We start from the raw sequence: 27740 nt of genomic DNA on the forward strand, positions 1-27740 counted from the left end.
TTGATCGAGGACAAATCTGGCAACCGTTCCTCCAAAAGCTCCCCTTGAGCCCACACAAGTATTCTGATCAGCAGCTTCTCCTTCTTCCAAAAGCTCCCCTTGAGCCCACACAAGTATTCTGATCAGCAGCTTCTCCTTCTGCTGAGAACCCTTTCTGTCCTCTGCACACACTCTCCCCTCTAACTGCAAACACTGTCACTACTACATGGCAGAGAGACATATAAATCCTTTGGAAAAAGAAACATGGAATTGGGAGTGCTGGCACTTGGCTGGAGAAACCCAGGGCAGAGAGAACACCCCACATATCCTGGTTTTGGCTGGGATAGAGTTAATTTTCTTTCTAGTAGCTGGTATAGTCTTATGTTTTGGATTCTGTATGAGAATAATATGGGTAACACACTGATGTTTTCAGTTGTTCTAAGTAGTGTTTAGACTAAGTCAAGAATTTTTCAGCTTCTCATGCCCAGCCAGCAAGAAGGCTGGAGGGGCACAAGAAGTTGGGAGGGGACACAGTCAGGGTAGTTGACTGAAATTGGCCAAAGGGATATTCCATACCATGTGACATCATGTCCAATATATAAACTGGTGGGAGATGGCCGGCAGGGGGCAGATCGCTGCTCGGGAACTAACTGGGCATCAGTCAGCAAGTGGTGAGCGATTGCATTGTGCATCACTTGTTTTGTATATGCCAATTATTTTATTATTATTATTGTCATTTTATTATTGTTATTCTCATTATTATTTTCTTCCTTTCTGTCCTATTAAACTGTCTTTATCTCAACCCACGAGTTTTACTTCTCCCCCCCCCCCCCCCCGATTCTCTCCCCCATCGCACCAGTGGGTGTGAGCGAACAGCTGCATGGTGCTTAGTTGCTGGCTGGGGTTAAACCACAACAGTGTGGAACTTGAGCTGTATTCCCGTTTTCCTGACCATTTTTCCTCGTAGTTTTTCATGACAGATGAACCCTCTGCAGAAGATCCTATCTTGGCTGCTCAGTTTGAAATCCAAACTAGTTTCTGTGACGGCACCATTCTGCATAGAAAACATGAGCAAGATCCTTTCAACTCCTACACATTGTTGTTGGTCTGTCCTCCTGCTCCAAGTCCAGACATGGCAGCTGAGGCACCCCTTGGAAAGGGATGGCTGCTTGGGAAACACCCTTCCTGTGAGCCATCACAAGGAGGGCATGCAGACTGGAGTGGTACAAAGGAACAGGGTCACACTGCAGTGCAGTCACAGGGTCGGGAGGATCTCCACAACCCTGACATGCTGCTTTCCCTCTCTGCCGGCCCTTTCAGCGTGTGGCTGAGGGAAGAGTGCAGACAAGTGAAGCATCTGCTCTTTGGCATACCAATGGCAATCCTGCCCTTGCTGCCTGCTCAATACATCTCTCCCTACCACACATTCCCTGCTGCTACCTGGAGGTGAACAGATCAGCAGAAACAAGGTCACAGCTGCGTGCACTCTCTGTATGTGCCACCTAACCCAGAGCACAAATACTGCTTGGGAGAAGTGACACTGGCAGGTGCAGCAGCGTCTCTGATCACTGCCCTAATGCCAGAATGTGTTCTGGCATATTGTAGCTAGACCTGCTGAAAGTATTTGCCACAAAACCAAAGCAGGAAGCTGCTTAAATGCTGAGATTTGCTGCACCTTCCATTAGGCTGAAAACTAGGTGGGTTAGGGCCATTTTGTTACTGCTTGTGATACTGAGCACAGCAAGGCGTTGGTCTCCCAGTGGAACCTTTGCCCACCCCAGCAATAAATAACAGTGGAAATAATGACTTGCTACAAATGGAAAAGTAGGCTATGATGCCAAGACTAAATAAGCAGAATCTCTCAACCTTTCCACATCTCCAAATGTGTTCAATCTGCCATCTACTGGCAGCTGCTCACCTTATCCTTCCACAGAGCCCAAGAGGGAAATCTGCAAAGCCCTGCATTTCTCATGCCAACATACAACGTGCAACCTAATTTCCAAATTTCTATTATGGGATAAAAGACTAGGGATTTGCTTCCCAAATGTCATGCACATAAACTAGATCCCTGCCTGGCTAACAGTAAGTCCCAGTATGTGGGTTCCTGAGACAGAAGTGAGGTAGCAGAGTAGGGCAGTGGGATTTAAGAAACCACACACACAACCCCCTCCAGATGTTGCAGGAAAATACTACTGTGAACACCTCCAGAATTATCCAGCACAGGAGGAAAGGCTCCATGGCTGGCCTCACCTCTGTATCATCACTGTAGATGTAGTAGAGGACCCGGCTGAAGATGTCTTCTGAGATATTGTGGAGAGTCACCACAGGGATGCTGGGCTGTGTCTGCAGCTCCTCACTCTCACTGAAATGGTCTTCAAGAAGGGCTTTGAAATAATCACTGCGACCACAGAAAAATGCCTGGAGAGGGAAGAAAGACCAAAATACTAGCATCTTTCTCACTGCACTAAACCAAACGGCACTTCCAGCCAGCTGTCAGAGCAGCTCAAAGATATTTCAGAAGTTCAGACTCTGTAACTCTGATTCTTCCTATTTTGAAGCTGCATCTCCAACATTTTTCCATACCTTATTTCTATCCATGCCTACCCTTAGAACCAAAAAAACCAATCTGTAAACTTGAAATTCAAAAGTAGCATGGCATTAGGGAACGAGTTTGAGTTGAAGTTGGATGTCAAAAATCCATTCTTACTGCTGTCTACTTGCAGATCAAACATTCCCCTCTCCAGACACTGAACTCACAAGCCAGCAGTAGGAGATTTTGCAGCTGAATGCTGTAGCTGAATCCATTAATTTATCTCCTCACCTCTGCAAGAAAGGCAGGGTTTGCTGTTTTGTTAAATGGTTTAAATATAGTTTCCAGCTGCAATAAGACTTTCCAGCTGATGAGGCAATGCTGCTTCTGCAGAGTGTATCCAGCACTGGATGTGTGGGGGAGACAGGTAGACTAGACTCATGGCAAAAAGGAGGGAGAATGAAGCACAAGCACATACCTTATGGCACAAAAAGTTGTAATCTGCCACCCGGAAACACACATCGGGACAACTGTTAAAGTTGTCAGTGCTGTCAAATGGCAGCTCCCCAAAACCAACCTAGGAAGAGAAACCAGAAAACCCTATCTTTAACATCCATGCTTTAAACACGCTCAGGGTCCCAGGTTTGGACTTCTTGGTCTTCCCGGAAGCAACCATCCATCCATTCCCTCAGCACAGTGCAGAGCACCAGAGATGCTCTGAACACAGATTTCAATGTGAGGAACTGAAGTCCTTGCACCCCTGAGAGAGATATTCCTGGTACAAGTTACAGCTGCCTCCCTTATCCATGGAAACTTCCTGACCCTCCATAGACCTCTGGAAAGCATTTCTGCACCACCTAACAAGGCAGATAACCAAGTGGAGGCAAAGTTTACTTCATGTAGTGGGTATCATAAGCATACTAGAGCTTAGGACTAGCCCTTTACTGTGAAGATGTACAGGTAGATGCAGTAACACATAGATTACATAGATGTATACACACAGATTGTTTGGCTACAATTACTGCCTCACTTGAATAATCCAACATTTCTAAAGCACATTTTAGATTTCTAATTTGATTTGCAGCCAAAGATAGTGTTGTTGCAGTATTAATACTCTAGTGAATTATTTTAACACCAACACACCTCCTCCCAGTCCCACATGCCAACAAAGACAGCGCGCACACACGCACAAAAAAAAAACCAAAACCTGTTGGCCTTATGTTATTTTAAAGTGACACTTCCAAATATTTTCACTTTCACCTTATTGTATATACAGGGTAATTCAATTGTAAAAAAAAAAAAAAGTTTATATTCACAGTCATGTAACCAAGACAATTAATCTCTGGAAACAAAAGTTTCCCCTGGTTCTTGCTTTCCAAACACATGCCCTGATCTGCCTGGGCCGAGAAGTTTATTACCACTGTCTCTCATCCAGGAAAGTTACATCCCAAGTTTGCACCTGGGAAAACCCTGGGCTGACCATGAAGATCAGGCTCCCAATTGCAGACTACCTACACACTGTTTCCAATGCGCCTACCTCCATCCTAACTGAAAGCAACTGACTTTCAGCTTTACTGAGGAGCCAGATGACTCCTCCCTCCCAAACTAAAGAAAGACACAGCCTGCAATACACTGGATTGGTGCTCTCAGCCAAGCTCAGTTTGTATGCAGTGAGGTTTCTCTCACAAAACAGCTTCTAGGATGTGGCAGGGCACCAAGCTGGCAAAAGCTCACACCACCACTGAACATGGCAATCTGGACCCATTTGCCAAGGTCTTTGTCTGTCCACAGCAATATTTGGCAGCTTCTGATTCCTAATCACAGGAGAGTAAGCCCAGTGATATTCAAATTGTGCACATGGTTGTCGCAGTAATGCTGCCTCTCCATAGCACCTCTCTCCTGTAAGTCCTTCCCCATTGGGGAACTCCTCTCACAGAAGAGATGCAGCAATTCAAGGAACATTCCCCACCTCATCTATTACCTGCTTTCCATACAGCTGTGACACAAGGGCACCTCCAGCATTGAAGATGAGATCAGATTGTCCCATTTGTAGATTCCCCAGGCTGCTATTTTGCTGTAATGTGTTTCACGTTTCAAGGCAACGAACAAATGGCAGTCTGGGGGTCTACAGCCACGCTCTCTGTGGCATCGCATTACAAATGCTAGTAGTCATGATCCAACTGCCTGCTCTGTTTGCCTTGCTGCTATCCCCACCCTATGTCCACTGCTTCCATGTCCTCTCCTAGAAATTCTGACAGGACTTTCAAGGCTACAGCTTTGCAGGCACATTACAGGTAAAACAAACCTAGAAACAGGATTTGATAAGATGCCACTCTTCGTAGCACAAGAATTTTAACTGAGACATAAACTTCACATCTCCTACATGCATCCCTTCTTTGCTCTCCTTGTCCAAAGGTAAATCTTTAAAAGGAATCCAACCCTCTGGAATGGACATGGGACTTTTATTTGCCTCAGAGTTTGTCTCCTGAATTACAAACTCCTTCAGGCTCAATTTCCTGCTTCTAGCCTTGCCTGGTCCCTGTTCTGATATTCAGGTTTACAAGGTCATTTCCAATTCCTACTACAAAAGCAGGTTCATGTCTTTGTCTCTCCTATTCAGCATGAAGTGGCTTTGCAGATTTTTCCCTTTTACTCCCCTCTTAAGTCTCTACTACTTCTACTCTCCTCCCTTGTCACGCCTGAGGAATTTAATCTCCCTTTCAGGGTCTCCCTGCAGAAAACTGGCTTATTACTCCCACCTCCCCATTCAGGCAACCTCCCCAGCGTACCTCTGTCCAGGCAAACCACAGCTGCCAAAGTTAAGTATGTTGCCCAGGAAGCACAAAACAGTCTAGCCTACGAGATGCAAACACGTTCACAATAACTCATTCACCATACAGAAATATTCTCAACACCTCTGTAGCATAAGACTGCTTCACAGGCTCTTCCAGCCATCACATGTGGAGGACCAAGTCTTTGCTGCTACGAATTTGCTATTAGCGCTTAAATAGAAACGTTGCTGGAGGCAAAAACATAAAAACCAGATCAGTGGCAGCAATTTGTACCTTGGCCAGATCATCTCAGGAAGAAAATTGTAAATTAATTACAACACAAAATACAGGGGTTAGCGGTCCAAGAGAAGATTACCAACCCATAACCAGATGCAAGTGGATTGGATAAAAACAAAAATCGGAAGCATGTTGTAAATAGTTCAGTTAATCTGCCTCTGCCAAATGGGCAAAGCAAAGCACAGGAATAACTGCCATGGACAACCACACTATACAGGTGTGGAGACAGACAAGATGGAACCCATCTACTTGTTTCAAACTGTTCTTTCTACACATTACAAGATTTAGCTTTACCCCAAAAGTGACAAATGGTCACATTTTTTTTCAGCCACACCAAATGTCTATACAGATGGAGAGAACAGTAGTTATTTCATGGCAAACTCTGACCCTCTTACGTCTGATTTTGTCTTGGTTTGGAAAATAAGATTTCACTTAAAAGGTAATAAAAAATGAGCTACAAGGAAATGATGTGCCTACAGTCTCATATACCGGAAGCCCTGGAGTCTCTAAATCAGAGGTCAGCTGGCAGACACAAGATGAAGAGCTAGGCAGAGAGACAGTGGAAAGCCACATGGTTTTTGACAGTTGCCTGCCTTTGACGGTATTTTACTTAAATCTGTCACTGCTAAACTTCATTGCAACAAACCAAAGAAGCAGCTGTTGTGGTCAGAAAAATTCTGGCCATTACTAGTTTTAAATCAAAACACAGACAACAACCACACTTTTAAAAACAAACACTGAAAGAGAAAAGGCTTTCAAGTACAAACAGGAATGAGAAACAAGATAACCAAGATTATAAACGTGTTTAAGAGTTCAAAGAATAGAAAGTTCTCACTCTAAAAACTAATAACGAATTCTGATAGGATATCAAATGTTAATTATTGTTTTAGTCATATAACATATTACTGAACTATGAAATTGGGATGCATAGTTTTCTGCATCATTCAAGTATCAGAGACATTACATGCAAATTATTTGTTTATAGTGAAACAAAGTTGTATACATCCCCATTTCCTGTAATATGGCATTACATGACATGCAGCAGCTCAGAATGTCTCTGCCAAATTCTGGAAATACTGGCTTTTATCCAGAAGCCAAATACCTATTTTGTTCTGCATAGGCTGGAAAAAAAATGTATGTTTCTCTTGAGGACACGGATGTTTGTACATGACTATTCATGGTTACATAGTTTGTATACTATTCCTTGTATGGCATCAAACCCTGTAAGAATGAAGATGTGCGATTCCTCTGTCCAAGAAAAGATGCTTAACTCACAGAATTTAACAATTTGCAAACATTAGCATGAGATATAAGTGGCAATAGGATGAAGAGCTTTGTTCATATATTCTTTCTAAGTTAACAACAACAAAAAAATACCTAGAGAGAGAAAAACGGGAATCTTTTAGAATTTATCAGGCTTAAACAAAGCACCCACATTTGTGAATGGCATACAAATTCTCTAGTGAATAGGCGTGTGCCCATGACCTCTTCACTTTTACAGCCATAACAAGTCTAATGCTGCTGTAACTGCCTTTGTTCTGATCTATGGACATAGCAAGAAAACCACAGCTCACAGAGGCATTCACAGTGCTGCCAGATGATTACATTATCCCAAGTTTTGTATTTTCCTTCCAGCTCCTATTATGCATGAAAGAATTAAAAGGGAAGTGTTTCTAACACTTGAGAAGAAAAACTTAACCCAACAGGAGTGTGCCATCAAGATCTGGGAACAAGCAATCAAACAGAAAGCATTCTTTTTATTTGTGATGCGACTTAAAATTTATGTAAATCTCACTGTTTTGGGGTCCATGATCCTTTTTTTAATTCTTGGGGAGGTAAATGTGAGGCTTACCTATAGTATCACCTCCCTTTAAAGCCTGCAAACATACGGAAAGCCACAAATAAATGCACAGTTGTTTGTGGGAGGTAGGTTACATAGGAAAGATTTCTGCTTTGGTAGATGGAAACTTGATGGAGAAAAACTCCCTCTATAAGGTGCTCAGTACTCAGAGAAATATGTCTGCCAAAAACCAGCACAAAACATGCCGGCTTAGTACAGGTAAGAAACCTTATCCATGGACATGCACACACACACGCTCTCTGCAACAGGCAGGTCTATTCAGCAGGGGACAAAAAGAAAAAAGGCAATAAACTTTGCTACATCACTCAGTCATACAACTTGTGGGCACAGCAGTCACCTAAAATGAGTTCATGTTATTAAATTCAGTGGTTGGTATGAGAAAGAGGGGAAAAAAAGGACAGACATAAGAGCAAAGTGAATCTGCTGATATTACAGAAAAAAACAGATGCAGGGAGAATGAAGACCACTAATATTTATCCTGTTGTCCTGCAACTGGCAGCAAAGATCCACGTATATGAGCCTAACTAGTAATACTGATGGTATTTTAACACAGTGATCAACCACCTGTGGTCTGTGGGCTATTTCTAAGGGTCAACAAGATGTATTTATGAAAAACAAATCTATTGCCAGTCAAGTTAAATTTGCTTCAGAGGGACTCGCATTTCTGCTACAAATATTTTCAGGGTTTGAAAGCACCTCTCCACTGCAGGGTGTCAGTTCCTAGCAAGCAAGTCCAGCAAGCCATCTTCCATCTGCATGACCCTTCGGGTACCAATGCCTGCTGATAAAACATTTCTGATACTCAAGAAGGATGGCAGAGAGAAGGAAAAAGAGCTGGGGGCCAACTCTTGTCCCACTGTAGTCAGTGGGGAAATCCCCAGCAACCACCCGGCAAGGGTTTTGTTTATCAAGATCTCTGCTGTGGGAGAAATCCAATGGAAAGGACCAGCACTGACAGCCTCATTAAACATTTGTACGGCATTTCCAAGCAATAAAAGGCTTTCTGCATTTGGAGCATCTGCAAACAAGCACACACTAAATTCAAATGGAGAGAATGCAACTGAACACATGTGAACACATATCACAGCCCCACAGAGACCAGAAGTAGTATAAATGCTCCCTACCCGCAGTTCGGCTGGCAGGGCGCAGTCTGCTAGAAGAGCCAGATCTTCCTGCAGCCGGCAGTTACCTGTGGGCTCAATCGTCAGCACTTTCACACAGGTCCCTGGCTTGGAAGAGACTGGAAGAAGCACAAAAAAAAAAAAAAAAAAAAAAAAAAAAAAAGAAATAGCAGAGATGCCTAAATTCCTCTACAAACATTCTCTCCCATTTAGAGAAAAGAAAGACACTCCAGGAAAAATCAGTATTATTGCTATTTAGCTTTTACTGCAAAACACATGTGATTCTTCTATGTAAACATGCATACAGCACCCCCCAGCACACCTGGTGAGCAGGGCTGGAAGGGGATGCATGTATTGTTGTCTCTCCTCAAACTTCCACTTAATTCCTTGTGCTGGAACATGAACTGTAGCAAACACAAAGTTGCCACAGGCATATTTCAAGCCCAACCTGCTCTCTGCAATCCTTGTCATCAATTACAGTTGAGGACGTTGATCAGGCTGCCCATGATCCCTGTAGGAGTGACTCACACAGTGCCTCCTCCAGCTGACTACCCCCCCCCCTCCACTGACAGTGTCACCTAAGGCAAAGCCCATGCCAGGGAGTATTTAGTTAAAATAAAGCCGCTTCCATGTCTCTCTGCTCTGTCACATGCTCTCATGGGTCCCATTTCAGCTGTGCCATCCTAACTTCACTCCAGGGAACAAAGGGATTTATTCTTGTTTAGGTAATAAGTTCTGTGCACCTGAGTCTGTCCTCTACTCTCTACCTGTAGATCCCCAAAACACAAAGACCCCCAAAACACCTGGACTCCTGAGTATGCCTGTCTTCTTTGCAAACATTAAATAAGCATCGCTACCACCAAAGAGATCAAATAAATCATACAGAGATGGCAGCTTCATTTGCCTTTTTCAGACCTACTGTGTCTTCCTGTCTTACCCTACCAGCCTACACAATTAAACAGCCTAATAAAGGGCAAGCAAAATACACAATCATACTTTTGAAGTCTTGCTATGACCAAAGTTGCTGTGGAGCTCATTGAAGCCAACCCTCCCTGACTTCAGATGAGTGGCAACTCAAAGTACACGCAGCTATTGTGTTACAATATCGCTGCCAGCGCAGCCTTTCCTCTTTCTGGTCACCTCCCTCCCTCTGGTTCACTACCTCAGGTTTGTTTTCAGCTCAGCATGCTTTGGGGTGAGGACTGGAGCATGTAAGACATTCAGGAGTCCCTGGCATATAGGGAAGCATGTGAAAAAAAATGGAGCACCACTGGAAAACGCAAAGTTGCAGTGAGGAAGGCTTGAGATGCTGTTGGGAACCAGACAGATGCAGACTTAACTCTCAAGGACAAAAGAGTTAAGTGGCCCCACGTTCTGAAGCGTTCAGAAGAACTTCTGACAGGCATGATTCACCGCATTAAAACCCCTTTGCAGGTGAATCACGCCACCTTGAGACCTCATTTTTCCTGACATTTTGCGCAGCTTTACATGAGCTCCATCAGATGACTCCATTGGGCCGTGGGCGAAACAAGACCACGATATGCCACAAAAGAAGTTCCCCACCCCCTCCTCCACATTACTGCTGCACCCTTCAGATATGCCACCACTGCACCTCAAATAGGCTGAATATCCCAGAAAGATACTGGAAAGGGAAGGATAATCTACCAATGCAGGACAATCAGGTACCATCATTGCTACACACAGAGCTACACTAGCAAGGAGACAGGCTGCTCTATTAGCACTAAACGCTACCTTCAGATAGATGACTTCCAGAGTAAATAAGCCAAGAAGAGACCTGGCACCAACACAAACAAGACTGAGTGCATTTTCTCAAAGAGCCCTGTGCACTTAGAGACCAGCATGAGAGAAGGAAATTTCTCACTGTTCAATTAGAAATTCTTTATGGCAGAGAGAATCATTTATATTTGTGTAGTGCCTATTCCAACAGTCGCCAAATCAGTCAGGCTCTGTAAGCGCTAATGGACCCAGCAACTCTTAAGCAGTAGTCAAGGGAAAGAGTTCTTCTCTTGGGATCTACAAAGCATCTGTGCACTTTCACAGTGACATGAAAGAACAGTGCTTTGTCTGAGAAGCAAATCTGTCACGAGACATTTCAGACACTGCATCTCTCAAATCCAAGAGCACAGGATTTGGTATCATAAGCAACTCTCTCCTAACAGAAACAATAAAAACCAAGTGACAGAACAGGAATAAGCTGTTGGCTGCAAGCAAGCAGCAGGGACCATCACCTTCTTGCAAGAAGTAGGAATGAAGGGTTTTCTGAAAAGAGCAACATAATGCAAGCAGCTGGAGGGAATAAGACAACTACAGTTGAGAATGGAGGATTTTGTTCTTCTTCCCAGTCTAGCCAGCTATATAGCATGGAACGTCACCTACCAATTCACCAGCTGCCTTTGTTTTAGTGCTCAATACTTCTTTGTAGTCTTTTGTTTCAACTGACCCAATGCACCACAAAAAACAAGAGCCACAAGAAACCCCACCAAACTCCCAAACCTTTCCAAAAGGATGCCACACTCAGATACTTGCCTTATACATCCTCCTCCCAATGCCACGACTAGCTATAACCACAGATTCTGTACATCCAGTGTCTCTGCTATGAAGGCAAGCATCACAAACCTTGCTCTCAACCAATGTAGAAATAGCTGCAGAACATTTATTTTCAAATACCTCCACTTCTAAAGGAAGGATTATGGCTTAATCTGGACAAACCCCGTCTGAGCTCTTCCAAACACTGCAACAGTTTTTTTCCTGTTATAGCAACAATATAAACGGGGGGAAAATATGCAAGCATTCACACTGAAGTCTCTCTCAGGTGCAACAGAAGGCACTGGGTCATCCTCTTCACGGTTTTCCTAAACTACTGTCTGTGCATGCCAAGATACTAAGTGCTTTTGAAGTTTTGAAGTTTTGATTAACTCTAGATAATGAGATTGCAGAGACTGCAGTTATCCGCTGGAGCTGCATAGGCTTATGTCTCCACCTTATAATACAGATGCAAGACATGACCCTGCTCTGCAGACCTGCACTTTGAACAAGCAGAGATTCCTAACGCCCTAGAAGGAACACTAATGCTTTGTCAAGTGCCAGACATGATGTGATCTAAGACCTTTCCCAAATTTTAACTTCTATAATTCTTACATGTATTACTTTCTGGAGAATCAAGTTCTCCTGGCTTCCACATGAGATCAGATGAGAGAAACAAACTTTTAACAGACCTATCAGCAGTTCTGCCTATTCATTTGAATCCAACCTGCCATAATTAAAAATAAAGCCTAGTAGTTCCATCAGTGCTTCACACCCCCCATTGATTATGTCTTCTGTCAGGCCTGAAGAACAGCTGCTCCCTCCCAAAGAACACAGAAATTAAATGATTTGTTCAGTGCCATCCAGGAAGTTTGTATTACATTTCCAAGTGGAGCACGTATCTGAAACTCCCAATCAACCTGAAACGTTAATTCACCAGTTTCCATTTTTAAAACCCACCAAGAAGTCAGCTTTTTTGCAGTTCACAAATTTAACCACTGGACTTCATGATCCTTAAGTTGCCAATGACATACTGTGCAATGGCTTCAGACAGCTAGCAAGCTATCCACCTTATTTTCCTCCCACAATCTAATTTTAACTCAATGTTTTAAGGTGGAATGGTCTCCTCCACGGTCTCAGATAGACCCTGGGAGAAAAAGATAAAAAGCTAAAAAGGAAAAAAAACAGGGGAAAAAAAAGACCTCCAGCATCTCACTAGACTACTCTGGTATCAAAAGATGCCACAAGATAATTTTGTTACCTGATTGTCTGAGTAGCTTTTATTTTCTATTCATGGTATTCACCACCACTCCCCTTTTCCACCACTTAATTAATACACAAACTGATATCTTAAACTATTTGTAGCAAGAATCAAGAAATGCATTTCTAATCTCTTCAGATGCATGTTTACACTTGTGTTTACATGGCTGAGGTAAGACTTATGATACAGCTTCCATAAGGACTTGCACCCTGGTCTACATGGGAACAGCTGTGCTGTGGTAACCTTGTACCGAACCACCACCAAACAATTGCACATGCATAAGGGGAGACATACACATGGTAATATCTTCCATGTGATTTGCAGATGAGGAATTTTTTGAGCTAGAAGTATTGTCTCTATCTGTTAAGCCCAGCAACTTCAGGAGGCTGAATAATCAGAACTCATAATTCAAAAGGGAAAGATGAAATAGCTACACCCTTACCTCTTAGATCAAGGAAGAAGATGCTATTGACTTAAAAGCTACAGGCTAGATTCTCTTCTCAAACCAAAATTAACTTGACTGAAGCAAAGGAGTTAACTCAGAGCATGAAATGAGAATCAGATGTTTTCAGCCTGAAGGTTTTGTTACCAGATAATTTTTTTTACGTAATGACTAACACTGCTTTGCCCTACTTGTGCTGTTTCGATTCTTCTTCATGTGTCCTTTAGCTTGAGCTAAGGAGATGAATGATAAACCCCAACTGTTGGATTTCATGCAATAAGCTGATGTCATGATTAGATCACAAGCTCTTTGGATAACAAAAAGCCCTTAAATAGAGGATTGCATCATTTAAGGTTTGGCACATACAGGTGTTATATATACATACATGCTTTCAGAAATATTCCTCTGCTTTTAAAAAAGTGTTGTATCTCCCTCTGCATCCATTTTGAGCCAATTATCAAACGTTTTACTTTGGTTAGGGGTCAAATAAATGCAGAAAAGAACTTTTAATTGTACATATTTTATCTCCCCAGTGATTTAAACAAGCTCTCTGCTGAAAGGCACTTCACAATATACCCCAGAGTGCTACACTGAATGTCTGGCAACCACAGCAAAGTCCTGCTGCCATGGCTGCTCTACTATAATGAAAACATTCAATATAAATGATAAACATGCATGTGTCAGAAACCACTCCAGCTGCCCTACAGAGAGCCCATGACTGAAAACTATCATGCAAACATGGGAATTCCACAACAGAACCATTTTCTGGAAGCCCCAAGGACACCATGAAACATCTGCCGTGACACTTTCCTCTTTCTCCCTGAAAGGGCACACAGGCACGGCAGAGACAATGGCAAGTAAAATGCTTACCAAATTCATAGACTTTTTTACATTTGGTCTCCAAATCATCTATGAGGTCCTGCAGCCGACACTGCTTGGCTAACCTCTTGCAATCATTTACATATTCTACGTCGATATCAAGACGACCTGCCAAGAAGAAATGCAGCCAGTTCTTTTAACCCATACCACTTAGGTGTAAAAATGGCAAAAATTAAGGACTAAAGACTTGATGGCACAGAAATTCAGTAATTAGACACATCGCCTCACTTTTCAGCATCCAGTTACAACTCAGTCCAAGAAGCTAAGATTCAGTACTCCACCACCCACCACTTCGATGAATCTCAGTTTGGCATATTCACATTCCCACTTTCCTGAGTCTACCCTAATAGCTTCATTCAAGAGGCCAAAGACCGAACAGGCTTATACAAACGATGTCTAATTCCATCAGAAAAGAAAAAAATAGCAGCACAAAAGCAGCCTGCATGACTACCACCATTGGCTACCTGGCTTTGGGTAAGAAAAGACTTCAGGCTCACAAGCTGTCATCCCAGAGTCTTTTACCATCACTGAAAACGTGGCAAGGAACATTTCTGAAAACACCAGACTGGGGAAGGAGAACCTTGAAGGTAAAGCTGTTTTCTGGCACCACCTCCTGGCCTGAAATAGTTCAGCACTTAGCATGCCTACAACACAACATTTGGCATTTTCACAGAAGGTTTAGGATCAACTTCCGTTCAGAAAAAATATTAGAAAGTAGTCAAAACATTCAGCACACACTGCTCAGGTCTGCCAGACTGAATATGTCCTATGTGGGAACCTGGCTTTTCACCACCTTAGGGGATTGTTTTCCCAGATGACAATTTACCTTCCTTAAGTTAAAAATACATTCTCCACACCCATCCAACCAATCAACCTAAGCTGATTTTTTTTTTTTTAATTGACTCTATAGCTATTGGCAGGACAACAACTGGCAAAAGGTACAAACAACTTGGAAGAGCTGGGGATTGCTCACATTCTCCCCTTCTGCCAGCAGAGAGGATGTGCTGGCGACTCATGCACCCAAACCTGGCTGTCTGCAAGCCTGTGCCACCCCAGCAGTGCTATGGCAGAAGCACAGACAGCTGCCCACCAGCCATGTATACACACACTAAACAGTAAGTCATTTACCTGTGTATAGATACTGCAGAAGAGAGCCAAAGGCTGCTGGATTAATCTAAAACAAAACATGAGAAAGTTACCTTTAAAATTCCCAGGAACTTAGTAACAAGCTTGAAACTTGCCTGGATACAAACAAGATCCTGAACAAGTCAAAAAAACCCCACTTAAATAGCAACTCGCACACCGCACCCAATTTCCTTGCTCCTCGCGTAACTAATGCTGCTACTCCACCTGGCTTATACAGCTCTTTTAAAGTATCAACTGATACTAATCCATGTACCTAGGGGGACAGGACCTGACTAATAGTGGTACTCCAAAGACACAAGTTGTAATACAGGCTCTGTAAAATCCCGTCTTTCACTGGTCACAAACATTTCCAACTCTTCTTAATCTGAGAGGAAAGACACGTTCTTGTACAAAGAGAAAGGAGAGACATTAAGCAATGTCCTGAGAAACTGGAAGTATGTTTGTCATGAGAGGTTTTGCAAAGCCACAATCAAGCTATAGCAACGTATGCCAGAGTATTGGTGATTAATGGATGGAATGCACTTATGGCCTATTTAGTTCTTGCTGCAAAGGCAACAAAAGAGTCTCAGTTAGTGCCAATTATGGAGGTGATGTCTTCACCACAGACCACCTGTCCACCAGGAATTAGACAGACTCAACTCATCCCACAGAGGAGTTGTGACACAGCTGGCAGATGGTAACAGCTACCTGCTACCGCAATTAATTAAGATATGCTTGAGCCCATGACAGAGGGAACAAAGGGGAAGTATGCAGTCTACAGCCTTTTGTTATCCGAATAAGATGCTATTTTACTGCATGAAGTGCCTCCACAAGCTCCTCTCCTTGGCTAGGGTCATTCTGAGGTCCAGGAGCTATTCACTGTGGAAGTTAACCCTCAAACTGTCCTTCCTACTCAACTTTTCTCACCCAGTTGAAATAGGAAAAGAAAGGAAAGAGCTGGAAGCATAGACTTGCTCACCAGTGGATGCTTCAACACTATCATGTTCTTCCCCTTCCATTTGGTCTCAAACATTTCCGCAAAGTAGGCGCTGCGAGCACTGAGAATGCAGCGGTGGGCACAGAAGGATTTGCCATGAACAATGAAAACAATATCACTTTGGTAACCCTGCTCCAGCAACCTGTAGGGAACAAAGAGAGGGGAAACATTGCAGAACAAGAAAGGAGAGAATGGAGTAAAGCTAGTGAGGGACATGGTACAACTAGGTCTCAATGATCAAATACCTCTGGACATTGCAGTCTCTCCCTGCCCAGTTAGAAGGCCAGTGTGAGGGCTGGTACCTTACATACTAGACTGGGATCTCTCACTCCCTCCAATGACTCAAAGAAGTTTCATTAGAGCAAGAGGGAGGCTGGAGAATGAAACCCTCCTGCCTCACGTGAACACCTGAACACAGGAACAGATTTTAGAGCAGAACTAGTTGCCCCCAAACACATCTCTAAAGGTTAATCCTGCTTTTAAATTGTCAGATGACAAAAAGCCCTACAGAAGCACACTTTCAAAAAGAATTACCCCACTACAAAGGAAGGTGCAACCTTCCTGCTCTCTGGGCACTGTCGGTGTGCACACTTTAACCATGCAGCAAACAGGAGAGGACTTGATGTCACCCACCCTCAGAAGAAGGAAGGATGTCACAGGCATGAAATGCAGGCAATTACCACATCAGACATGAAGCCTTGTTTATGATTGCATGCCCATACCCTCATTCTTTAAAAGGAAAAAAACCACGATTGCTACTTCTTGAGTTTACAGCAACCATCACCAGTGCTTCCTAATGCCCATGACCCCTTGCATATATATCCTCACAAACATGCTCAAGTGGTCAAATCAGGCAGACATCAGGCATCATACTCCTTCCAGAGAGCAGGACTAGTGCACAGAAAGGTGTGGGGTCACACAAGGAGATGACATCAGAGCAGGGTCTTGAATGCTGATCTCAATCTCCTGCCACTAGAACATCCTTCCTACTAGTGTCTTGCCCAAAATAAAATAGAAGCAGTTAGGTGTTTATTTTTTGCCCCCTACTATTGCCCTTTGTTTCAATTTTAATGCAAGGTCTGTTTGGAATGAGAAGCGGCATACAGCATGTTTTAGTTTTCATGTGCGCTCAACCCTGCATCATCTGAGCCACAAACTCACCTGGGGAATGATAAATCACCCTCCAAAATTCTACTTCCCCGAAAGGCAGGATCTGATTTTACTCAGATAAATGAGTTTCCTTCCTCCCCTCTTCCCCACAGCTTCAGAAATTAGGACTCTGTAGCAATGGGAAGATTGTCAGATCTTTCTAGGACTTATTTACTCTCCAATTTTGAAGATACAGATGCTGAAACCTTGTTGGTTATTTTTTTAAAGTCAGTCCAATGGGAAGAAAAAAAAAAAAACCCCACACAAACCCAAGTCTGTGTAATAACATCAGAACTACCAGGGTAGAAAAACAGCAAGAAGAAAAGATTGACACTATTCCTCTACTCCTAGAGCAAGTCAGGCTTCTTCTCAAGCTCTAGGCTAGGACTACAAGGTATGACAGGCAACTTTCAAAAACATCTTAAAATTAACACATTTTAATGAACAAAAAGAAAGAAATCAGCAGTGTCCCTGTAAGTCAGTTTGAGGCTTCTTAAGGTGCTCTATCTCAGAAATAAGATACCCATTATCACTGCTGGAAGCCTCAGTTCACGGGCTATAGCACTTCAGGCCTGAAACTCAATTTCAGCTGACCAATTATCCTAAATCGCTGATGTGGTTTTAGTGATCTGATTTTCATTTGACAGTCAAGGATGACAGTCTAATGCTTCTGTTTTATAAAGACCACTTTCTGTTGGCTCTGGAGTCTGTACCTACTCACTGAAGGCTATATTTTAAACACACACATACCTGGAAGTCATCCATTAGGGCACAAAGGAACATCCCTTAGGAAGCTCTACGTGCCCAGGAATGAGATAGGGTACTGATCAGTTGCCTTTCAAATCTGCCCTTAACAGAGAGCTTGAATATCCAGGTTAACAGCTAAGAAAGGATGACAGAATGCGTTGCACATGGAGCTGCCTCATCTGCTTACCGCTGCAGGAAGACATCATAGTAGTCTCTCTTCATGCACTTTGCTGTGATCTGTTTGTACTCCTTCAGCAGACGTCGGATGGCATCACTCAAAGCTCCATACAAACAACGTTCCCCATCAAAAGTGTTTGCCTCACATTTCGCTCCTGCAAAACAGTCACAGGTACATGCCAGCAGGCAGAGTTAAATCCTTCTCAAGTGTCCCTGAACGGTTGCTAAACAAGTATGACTTTTGGCTGGTGACACGTTTCACTGTGATCCCCTATGCTACTGAGCATATTTACAAAAACTAAGCTCCCCTTACATGTGTATAACCTAAAGCTGTTCTTCCACAGCAAAATCCCTTTCTGAAGGAGTCATGACTCTTTTAAACTGACCCTGGTAATAAGCCTCTCAGCATGGCACCAGCAGTGTTGTGCAAGGAAGAATCTCACTGTGCAAAGAGTACAATCACATATTGGACTTCTAACAACTCCTCCTAAAAAGCATTTCTGCCTTGCACAAAGCAAGAGATGCCTCTTTAGGTTACAGTTTGCTAGAAGTTTGGAGGGCACTTGCATTTTGCTATTTTAGAATTACACAAGTGGTTGATTAAGATGCTCTGAATGCAGTGGAAGAAACAAACCTTTTGAGATTTGACGCTGCACTCCGATTCCTCTGCCAGAACATCACCACTATCTAAGGGAATTTGGGTGCTGGGAACCAAATGGGCAGGCACTTTGCCTGGAGAGTTTGTCTTGCTTTGTCTGAGGTTAGTAAAAGCACTTGCATTTCACCTTTAAGTCCTGTTTACAAAGCAAGGCTATCAGAATAGTACAAGAAAGTTTTACACAGACAGTTCTTCAGATGAAGTATGATTCTTACATCAGCAATGCACCCTCACAAAACGTCAGCTGTGATTTCAGAAAGTCATGCTGCCTCAAGTCATCACAGAAAGCTTCCCTGTAGCAAATTCAAGCAGCAAATGGCCTGCAAAAGGGACCATGAAAGTGTGTCCGGGGCTCCCACTGCAGCCTGAGATCGCTGATTGGATGGTTGGTTGTAATAGAAGAAGTTTCCACAAGGGACAGCTAGAAGGATATACAATCCCTACAGACCAGTATGGAGAAAGATATTGCACCCATAACCAGGACACTTTTGCTCACCATTGGCTAGAAGATAGCGTACAAGCTCCTCATGTCCACAGAGGCAAGCGTAATACCTGACAAGATAAAGAAAATTAAAGATACAGTAGGCAGCAAAATTCAGTGTTTGGGCTCACCATAGCATGCAGATCTCAGCACCGGGCCATGCCTGATAAGCTTAGAGAATGAATCCTCATAGGAGTGAGGAATTGCTACTCAATAGCATAGAAGTCTGACCCCGGCAGCAGACTAAGCAGGATCTGTTCCCAGCACTCCTAGGCACTGCTGTCCTGCAAGGAGATCTCAAGGTCCCAGTCTGGGTTCAGCGTCTTCTGTTGCACCACCAGCTGCCAAATCCGTCCTCATTTTAATGGAATTCATTTCATGGGCACTCAGCAATTCCACTGAATTCTCAAAAACACTCCTTGCTCCTTCTATTGTCAGTCTGGCTGCTGCATGCTATGATAACGAGGGAACAGCACCCACACTGGATGTACAGCAAATCCACCCCTCAAAGTCCTACTTACAATGAGTTTTGTTTTCTCCTTCACAATCGAAGCCTTTCATGATTCTCTTTCAGGAGTACCTCAAATTGTCTCACAAACTAGGAGAATCCTGTAACATGCACTGCAGCAGGCAAATGTTAGTCTACCTTTACTACAGGAAGTTATTCCGTACTCTAAATATACTGCAGATATCTAAGTGGACTTTGGAGGTAAAAAGCTCACACCACCCTCCTCAGCACCAGCATGGGGATTCCTCACCACCTACGGCATGTTCACAGCCTTGCCAGACAAGACTGTGATCCCACAGTCACTTTGCATTTCACCAAGCCAAGCCTTCACCTGAAAAGACATGCCAGAATGCCATAGACTTTGAGGGGGGAAAAGCCTAATCAGGCCAAGAACAGACTGCTTAATCCAGGTAATTTGGTTACAAAATTAACCAGCCTTCTGAGCACTACTACAACAAGTGTCAGTCAGATGGGGAGACAAAGATATTTAGCACAGCACCCGCAGAGAAGCAGAAATACGTAGCCAAATCTCCCAAAAAGCAGAACCTGAGACATTTTGTAACAGTGCTCCTAGCTTCTGATGCAGAGAGAGCAAAAGAGCTCTGAAAGCCCTCCCACCCAGACAGCACTCTAGGCTGCCGGACTCACAGAGGTGTACTGTCCCATTTATCACGGACATTAATTTCCACATCTCGCTGTTCAAGAAGGTATCTGGAAGAAAAAGGAGAGCAAAGTTACAATTTCATGCAGCTACTCACTCAGTCACATTCTCTTCTTTCAAAAGATTTTACTTTGAGTTTATACAGTAACTTCCAAAGGTATGACAGGATTTTGCATTCGACTTGGGGAGCTGTCAGCTGTGGCTGAAGGGGCATCAGTCAAATCCTTAACCCAAAGAACAGCGTTCTGCAGCATGGCTTGGCAGCCCTCTTCAATCTTAAGTGGTGCACATGGGGAAAGAGGGGAATCAAACCCACTTCCTGCTGACCCCTAACAATCACAAAAGAAGCCTGAGCACTTCAGCAGTACCTTTACATTCTCCAACAATGCTCACAGCCTGGATGCTTACAAATAAGAGGGCAAGTTTACAAGGCCAAGGCTGGACTCCCATCCTGCTGGTGGCTTTTGTTGCCACAAGTAACAACATCGGTGTCACTCCAGGCTGCTCTTAATTCCTGCCACTTCCTTGTCCTGCACATTTAGGCTATATCAAATGCTGCCAATGATCCCTCTTTGGCACCTCTAGAAGCCAGCCTTTGCCTTGTACCCAAATCTCCTACACAGCTGGGCTCTTATTATAGCCTGTCCCCAACTACTGCAACAACCATCTCTCCAAACCACATGTAAAAGTTCCTCTCAGCCTGCACAAAGATTCTCAAGGTGGTTGGTTTTTTTTTTTTCTCATCCGCCACATCGGTTGCCCCTTTCACTCCCTCCATCTTTCATGTCTCAAACTTCAGGTTCCCCTGACCACATTCAAAATCCCAAGCAACTCAGCTCCTTTCTACTCAGCCCCATGTGGTCAGTTTGTTCCCTCTGCTTTGACAGCATTCCCAGACCGATCATTTCCCCACTATCGCTTCTACGCTGGTCATCTTAAACCTCTGCAAGGCCACCTGCAGGGCCCCTCCTTCTACAGTAAACCTGCAATTTAGTGCTTGCAGTGAAATAATCTAACATGAATGCACAACTGATAACAATGTTCCCCAGACCTCATCTATCTGCCTATTTATCCTTCATTAGCAAGCACCTTGAAACAGAGAGGCTCCTTCTGATTATCTGGGAAGATCCACATGTTGGGAGCTGGAAGAATCAAGTAGGATCAAAAGGTGAAGAACGGTCTTAGACTCAAACCATGAGATGCAGAAGAGTCGTCTTGTAAACTTTGGGCCTTTGCGTTACAACATCCCCTCGCCCTGCAGACAAGCAGCCCATCTCACTCCTGATCTGAGATCATTGCAGCTAAGCCATACTGCTTCACTGTGAGGAAGGAGACTTGACCTGAAATTTAGCAGCTTTGTATTTTTCAGGGATACTACACAGTCTACAGCACAAGGTGTCTAAATATTTCTGTGATGATTACTTCCCGGAGATCTAGCTTCCTACCGATGCAAATACAGCTTCCAACGGTCAGGAAAGAGCAGCTGAAGAGACTTTTGCAAGGACACCTGCCACAGACAGCATTCATCCCAGTGAAGTACGCAATAACCGTCTGATATTCAGATGCCTGAATTTTAAGAAAACCTCACACAAACCCAAGAACACTAGCAAAGACTCAGCATACACCGAACTCCTCGGGGCAAAAGCCAGGCGCGTTTATTTGTAAACTCTCCTTTTCACACCCCAGGCACCTCCTGGCACGGCGGCTGTCCTAGGGAGACCCAAGGCTGCGAGAGCCCGCTGCTTCAGCGGCCGGGGGAAGGCCGGGAAGGGCTTCCGGTAAACACGACCCGCGGCGGGTCCCGGCCCCGCTTCCCCCGGGTGGCTAAAGGGGTTAAAGGCAGCGGCTCATGCGGGGGGGGACCGCCGGGAACTGCTCCCGTCCCCGCCCCGGGGCTGGCAGCTCGGCCCCGGCCCGGCCCGGCTCACCGCACGCGGCTCACGTCCCCTTTCTTGCAGCTGGTGAAGAGGTCGCTGGTGTCCATGGCCGGGGCAGGCCGCGGGGCGGCGGCGCCGCATTGACGCGGAGAGCGGAGGGCAGCCGCAAGGGACCGGGCCGGGCCGGGCCGAGCCGGGGGAAGGGGCCGGAGGGGCAGCGGCGGCGGCGGGACGGAAGCGGCGCCGGATGTAAACACGGCGGGCGGGGCGGGGCGGGGCGGCGGGAGCGGAGCGGCCCCGCCGTCGACCTGGCCTAGCGCCGCGGCGCCCCCTTGCGGGCTGGAGGAGCAACTGCCGCCCGGAGGCCTGCGTGGGAGCGGGGAGGGCGGCTCCGGGGCGCGGGTGGAACGGGGCGGGGGGGGGCTGCTCCCGCACGCGAGAAAGGGGTGAAAGGGGGGTCGGTTCTGGGACAAGCGTGGCGGGGCTGCTCTGGAACACACCTGAGGGGGGGGCTGGCACACACAGTGGGGCTCTGGGCCACGCGCAGTTGCGTGGCGTCCAGCTCCGGAGCAGGTGTGGGCCGGCGGAGAGCAGAGCCGGCTGGGGGCACCTGCTCCGGGACACGCATGGCGCGGGCTCTGCTCTGGAACAGAGGCTTGTGCTAAGCTGCCCTAGCAGGGAACAGGGGTCCTGGGCTGGACCCCACGGGGACAGCACTGTCACGCCGTGGCGGGGGTGGGGGGCAGTTTCCCACAGCCCAGGCACCTGGCACGGCTCAGGGCTTCTGCAGCAACCTGCGATAGGAGAATTAAGGAGAGCTCTGTGGGGCGGGGGGTGAGGCTGACCGAACCCCCCCCCCCCCCCCAGCAGAGGGACCCTGACCAACACCACATTAACAGATGTGGCAGATGCGAATTCAGGCAGATGCAACCAAGCAAAGGACTCCGCTCAGGTCAGTGTTCAGACACCCAGGAGGTGCGTTTTATTGCAAAGAAAACAAAACCACAACCCTGTCACTTCCAGGGCCAGACGCGAGTGTTTCTAAGTGTTCTCCGGCAGCAATCCTGAGCGGTGGCCAGGGCTCGCAGACAGTTTAGGTCCAGCGGGAATGAGGGTGTTAAGAACAGCCGGGAGCCTGGCTGTCAGCCAAGATGAGCCCACAAGGCTCTTCTGAGCCAGCACAGATAAAGGTGGTTGTTGTCTCTGACTGTTCAAGGTGCCCCAAACCCTCTGCGAAGGAGAGGTGCTCCTGCGTGGCTGCGAAGGTGGATGGGAACAGACGAGCTGCTGACGGCAGTGGATGCAGTGGGATCCTGCTGCAATGGTCTAAGGTCATACTACAATAATCCATACGATAATGTACCTCCATTTCACACCGCATCCTTTGCCCACAGAGATCCTTAAGGTGGTATCTTGAACAGTATTCTCAACCTGCATTACATACTCCACAGCACAGTTACCGGTCAGTTCTCATTGTTTCTCTACACCCTACATGCCGCAAGGTGGTCTGCAGGATGCAAAGTCCTAGCACATGTTGGACTCCACATTACAGATGCTCTTCGAGACATCTGGGCAACATCTGGGAGTAATCTGCAGCTTGGCCATCCCAGACCACATCTGGCTACCGTCCCACAGAGATGGAGAGCCACTCTGATCTTGGCTGTGCATCCAGCCGATGCCAACACCAGCATGCCCTAGGGCACAGAGCTCCTCACGCCAGCACTTGATGCTCTCTCTGAAGAACCACCTCCATTTCAAGCCAGAGCCTCTGCTTTCTGGCTGTGCTCCCCAGGAGGAGAAGGGGCAAGTGGAGGAGAAAGCAGCGAGATGGAGCTGAGACCCTGTATTGCTACCCAGGGCCTCTAGGTCGGTGACTCCAAGGAATGTCCCATCTCATTGCTTTGCAGACAGAGCTGTCCTCACACAAACCACCCCTTACGTGCCTGGTGCAAGCCCCTCTGCTCACAGGCAAGGCCAGCAGCCCCTCATGAATAAAGCAGGTGACTGTCCTAGGCAAGTCACAGGAAACAAATACTCAGAGCTAAGAGGGGGGGAAAAGTCCTTTTTTTTATTTTTCGTCTCCAACTCCCAGAAGCCACCAGGTGTCAGTGCTATCAAACGTTTGGCAGATGGCACTACAGCGAAGTCCGAGTAGGTGGGAAAACAGTTTTCCAGGAATCACTGTCACCTGCATCTGCTCTGTCGCCTGGCACACCGCTCTGAGAAGTCCAGCTTTGACAGTTCTTGTTAAAAAGAAGTTTAACTACGTTAAGGTGATAGAAAAGCTTCCTGTTACAAATGCTAAGACAAAGTTTCTCTTCCTCTTTAAACCCTCCCTGTGCAGAGCTGGAAACCCAAGCACTGAACAACAGAGTAAGTGGGCTATCAACAGCCTCTCTATAGTGCTCCCCAGCCCGCAGGTCCCCAGAGATGACCCATCTCTGCAAGGCTGGCGGGAGAGGGACAACAGTGCAATCGACTTAACAAGATCAGCCTAGTGCAAAAAAATGATACAGAGAAAAAACAAATGGTAAAGGTATAAAAAGTATCACCAGACTAAAGTGAAACGCTATTAACCAGTAGATTTCTGGAGCTAAACTGAGATCATACAGCCAGGTGCACCCTGTCAGAGACAGCAGAAAACTGTTCTCAGCCTCCTGACAGCCACCCTTAGACACTCTCAAGATCGCCTGGATGCTCCAGATGCAGAAGAGAGCTCTACAGTCTCTGGAAAACCTTCAGGCCATAAGAAGCCAGAAGAGCAAATCAGGAGAACTTGCTAGCTTATTAATAAGCCTGCACAGCCCCCTTGGTTTCTTTAAAGTTTGAAGACTTTACACCAGATCAGGAGGTGCTGAGCCCAGCCAGAAGCATCGCTTTATCAGCACCTTGTTGTTTCTCTGAATTAGTAAAGTGGAGAGAAAACAGGGCAGCAAAGCAGCTCCTAGCAATGATGTGCACCAAGGAAGTGTTTTGTGGGTGAATTGATTCACAGCTGATTGGTGGCATTACCTTTTTAATAGCCACTGGGCATTAAAAACATATTTAGTGAGGATTATTGGACTTAGAAACATTTATACGGTGAGATTGCCTAAAGGCCACAGCCATGCCAGGCCCTGTTATGCTAAGTGCTATACAAACTCAAATTTTAACCCCATGCTTTAATTTACTCACCATAACAACAACTTGCATTTAATCCTGTGAGCCCCAAAGTGCCATCAACACAGCCACTGAACTTGTGCAGTTTCACTGCACAGACCCATCAAACTCAGCAGGAGCCATCAGCCAGGGGTGGTCAGAGAAAGGCCACATGCGGCTGTCCATGTACAGGGACTGTCCCACACTATCAACTGCTGGGGCAGGAGAGGGAACTCCTCTGAGCATCTCTGCAACCCTACCAACAAGATACAAAAGGAGCTGATGATCACCATCTCCTACATAACACAGGGAAAGGTATGGAGGCAGGATAAAAACACTGAAAACTGGAATCTGGATAGGAAACCAAAGGCAGTCACCTTTCTTGAATCCCTAATAGACTGATATCAACGTGGTCCTACATTGAGGCGATCTGTGATTCAGTTTGTATGCAAAGCGCTATGCAAAATGAAACAACAGACTCTTGCACCTTGACTTCAGGCATTCACATCGGGGATGAACATGCTAAAAATATCTATACATACGGGGATAGATTTACAGGCTCGGCATCAGGCTGCATATCTGTGGTCTTTCTGTACAAGGGTTCCCTTAAAGACCAAATGCAAAGCTGCATCTTGCAGTAAGCAAGCATGCAGATCACCTTAACAGAGAGGAATACTGTTGCCTCTGACTGAAGCAAGTCCCTCAATCCCTCGATGACAGAAGAAACAAATGTTCTGGGATTTCAGGCTTGACAGTAGTTCTGAGTCTCAGTTTAGGCAGGGCTCAGAGAACAATTATGCATATTCACGTGCCTTTTATCACACATCTTTGGGGAGCTGGAGCCTCAAAGTTGCCTGAGGCATGCCTGAGAAACGTTCATTGGGGAGCTCTTAGATCTGATTCTCATCTCATCTGAACTGGCTTTTACACTTGCTTAAATGCAGTGATTTTAAAGATGTTACCCCGATTTACGCCTGTGGGACATTAAACACTTCCCCCTCCCCCAGGGCAGGATGCTGAAAAGGAAACAAAAGGACCAGAAAATTACCTGTTTCCGAGTTTCTACTTTTCTCCCTGTTTAAAAAGTGTCACATAGTCTTTACGTTTACCTCAAAAAGACCAACTGAAACCAAACTATCCTGGAAAATGAACAGGAGTGGAGGCAGCCTGCCAGTCTAAAACTGAGACTTAGACAAGGGATACTTTGCTGCTGATTTCACAGGCTGTTGCATGAGAGAGGCATGTAAATTTCCTTTTTGAGCAACTTTCCAACCTAAAGCAAATTTCCAGCTAAGATGCTGCACCATGGCACTGACTTCTCTGCAATCAATCAAGCAAGGGTAAAGTGCTCAAACTTTGCAAACTCAGCTTGGAGCTGTGGAGCTGAAAAAGGGAGTGGGGCTGTTTGTGGTGATGACAGTGGGATGTTTTCCCCAGATGTAAACATCAGCTCATCTAATTAGCAGCTGAATGCTAGAGCACTAGAAAACCTATTTTCACATGTGGAATGCAGACTGTGCCCAGGACTGAGTCTTGGCTCCCCTCTGTCCAGAATGCACAAGTTTTACTGCACCTGCAGGGACTGAACGTGATCTCGAGGTCAGGATCTGGCTGCTGTAACTCCAGCTGGACTCCCAAAGTGAATTTACTCCCCAAAGCTGGACTCTTGGTTGCAGACTTAGCCTCACCGCCTTGCTTCTCAAGCCCAGCCACGCTCAGCCACTACCAGAGAGCTACAGTAAGTGCATTTAAAGGTGATGAAAGCATTGGTGTTACTGATAGGAACACACACACAGAGACCTACAAACCCCACCCCTCCCGCTTCCCTCTGTTCAGTGATCCTCCTGGCTCCAAGCCTCCGACGCGGGCTCAGGACTTCTATTGGGAAAACTTGCCCAAAGACTTGACCTGTTCCAAGCCTTTAAGAAGTTCCTGAGAAGCCACCCGATCCCGTGGTCCATCAGTCAAGATAGGAGAGACACAAGTGTATTTAAGGGGGTGGTTCCCTCCCTTCTTTTTCTAAAGATGCGTGTCTTCCTCAAACACATCCACATCCTCGCTCGCCTGCTTATTGATCAGGACATCCCAGCTGTCGGGGCCATTGATGGTGTTTCCACCATTCACGCTTGGCTTCTTCTCCTGCATTTCCGACTGGCTGTCACTGGCCACATCCAAGGTGGGGTTGTCATGGCAGCCATTCTCAACAAAGCGCAGCTCCTCACCATGCGACTGCAAAGGACAAGAGGAACACAAATGGAAACAAAGGAGGATAGGCCTTAATGCTGCTGAGAAGCACGATCAGACCAGGCTATGATGGTCACCGAGGACTTTGCATGGTCAGAGGAAAAGGTAAATTTACTCCTAGCCCAGCCCTCACAGTGGAAACGACCTGTCTTGAGCAAAGCAAGAGACAGGTTTGCATCTCTCTTACACCTGAATGGGCTCCCTTGCTGCTCCAGCAGTGTATCCAGCTATGTCCAGTAAGTGGACAGGGGAAAACAATCTCCCTCTTAACTTACCAGTCCCCTCCTTCCCAA

The 27740-nt window shown here is 45.6% G+C and overlaps 2 protein-coding genes across 3 annotated transcripts in view; both read right to left on the reverse strand.

The window, feature by feature from the left end:
* ABTB1 (ankyrin repeat and BTB domain containing 1) overlaps nt 1-22321 on the reverse strand; it is a 29346-nt gene extending 7025 nt beyond the window's left edge. For both annotated transcript variants that reach the window (XR_008233406.1, XM_052776363.1), the window contains exons 1-10: nt 22117-22321; nt 20176-20238; nt 19035-19090; nt 17891-18035; nt 15790-15949; nt 14814-14859; nt 13677-13793; nt 8563-8678; nt 2988-3086; nt 2230-2397 (exon numbers count right to left, since the gene is read on the reverse strand). Coding sequence is in view for 1 of the 2 variants with exons in the window: in XM_052776363.1 (XP_052632323.1) it covers nt 2230-2397; nt 2988-3086; nt 8563-8678; nt 13677-13793; nt 14814-14859; nt 15790-15949; nt 17891-18035; nt 19035-19090; nt 20176-20238; nt 22117-22172 (1026 nt within the window). In the remaining variant the exon portion in view is untranslated. The remainder of the gene's footprint in view (nt 1-2229; nt 2398-2987; nt 3087-8562; nt 8679-13676; nt 13794-14813; nt 14860-15789; nt 15950-17890; nt 18036-19034; nt 19091-20175; nt 20239-22116) is intronic.
* A 697-nt stretch (nt 22322-23018) lies between these two features.
* The window catches only part of PODXL2 (podocalyxin like 2), a 33621-nt gene continuing 28899 nt past the window's right edge, over nt 23019-27740 (reverse strand). The window contains exon 8 of the mRNA XM_052778462.1: nt 23019-27432. Coding sequence (XP_052634422.1) covers nt 27223-27432 — 210 coding nt within the window. The 3' untranslated portion in view covers nt 23019-27222. The remainder of the gene's footprint in view (nt 27433-27740) is intronic.

The sequence above is a fragment of the Harpia harpyja genome, chromosome Z, assembly GCF_026419915.1.
Source record: "Harpia harpyja isolate bHarHar1 chromosome Z, bHarHar1 primary haplotype, whole genome shotgun sequence".
Classification (NCBI taxonomy): domain Eukaryota; kingdom Metazoa; phylum Chordata; class Aves; order Accipitriformes; family Accipitridae; genus Harpia; species Harpia harpyja.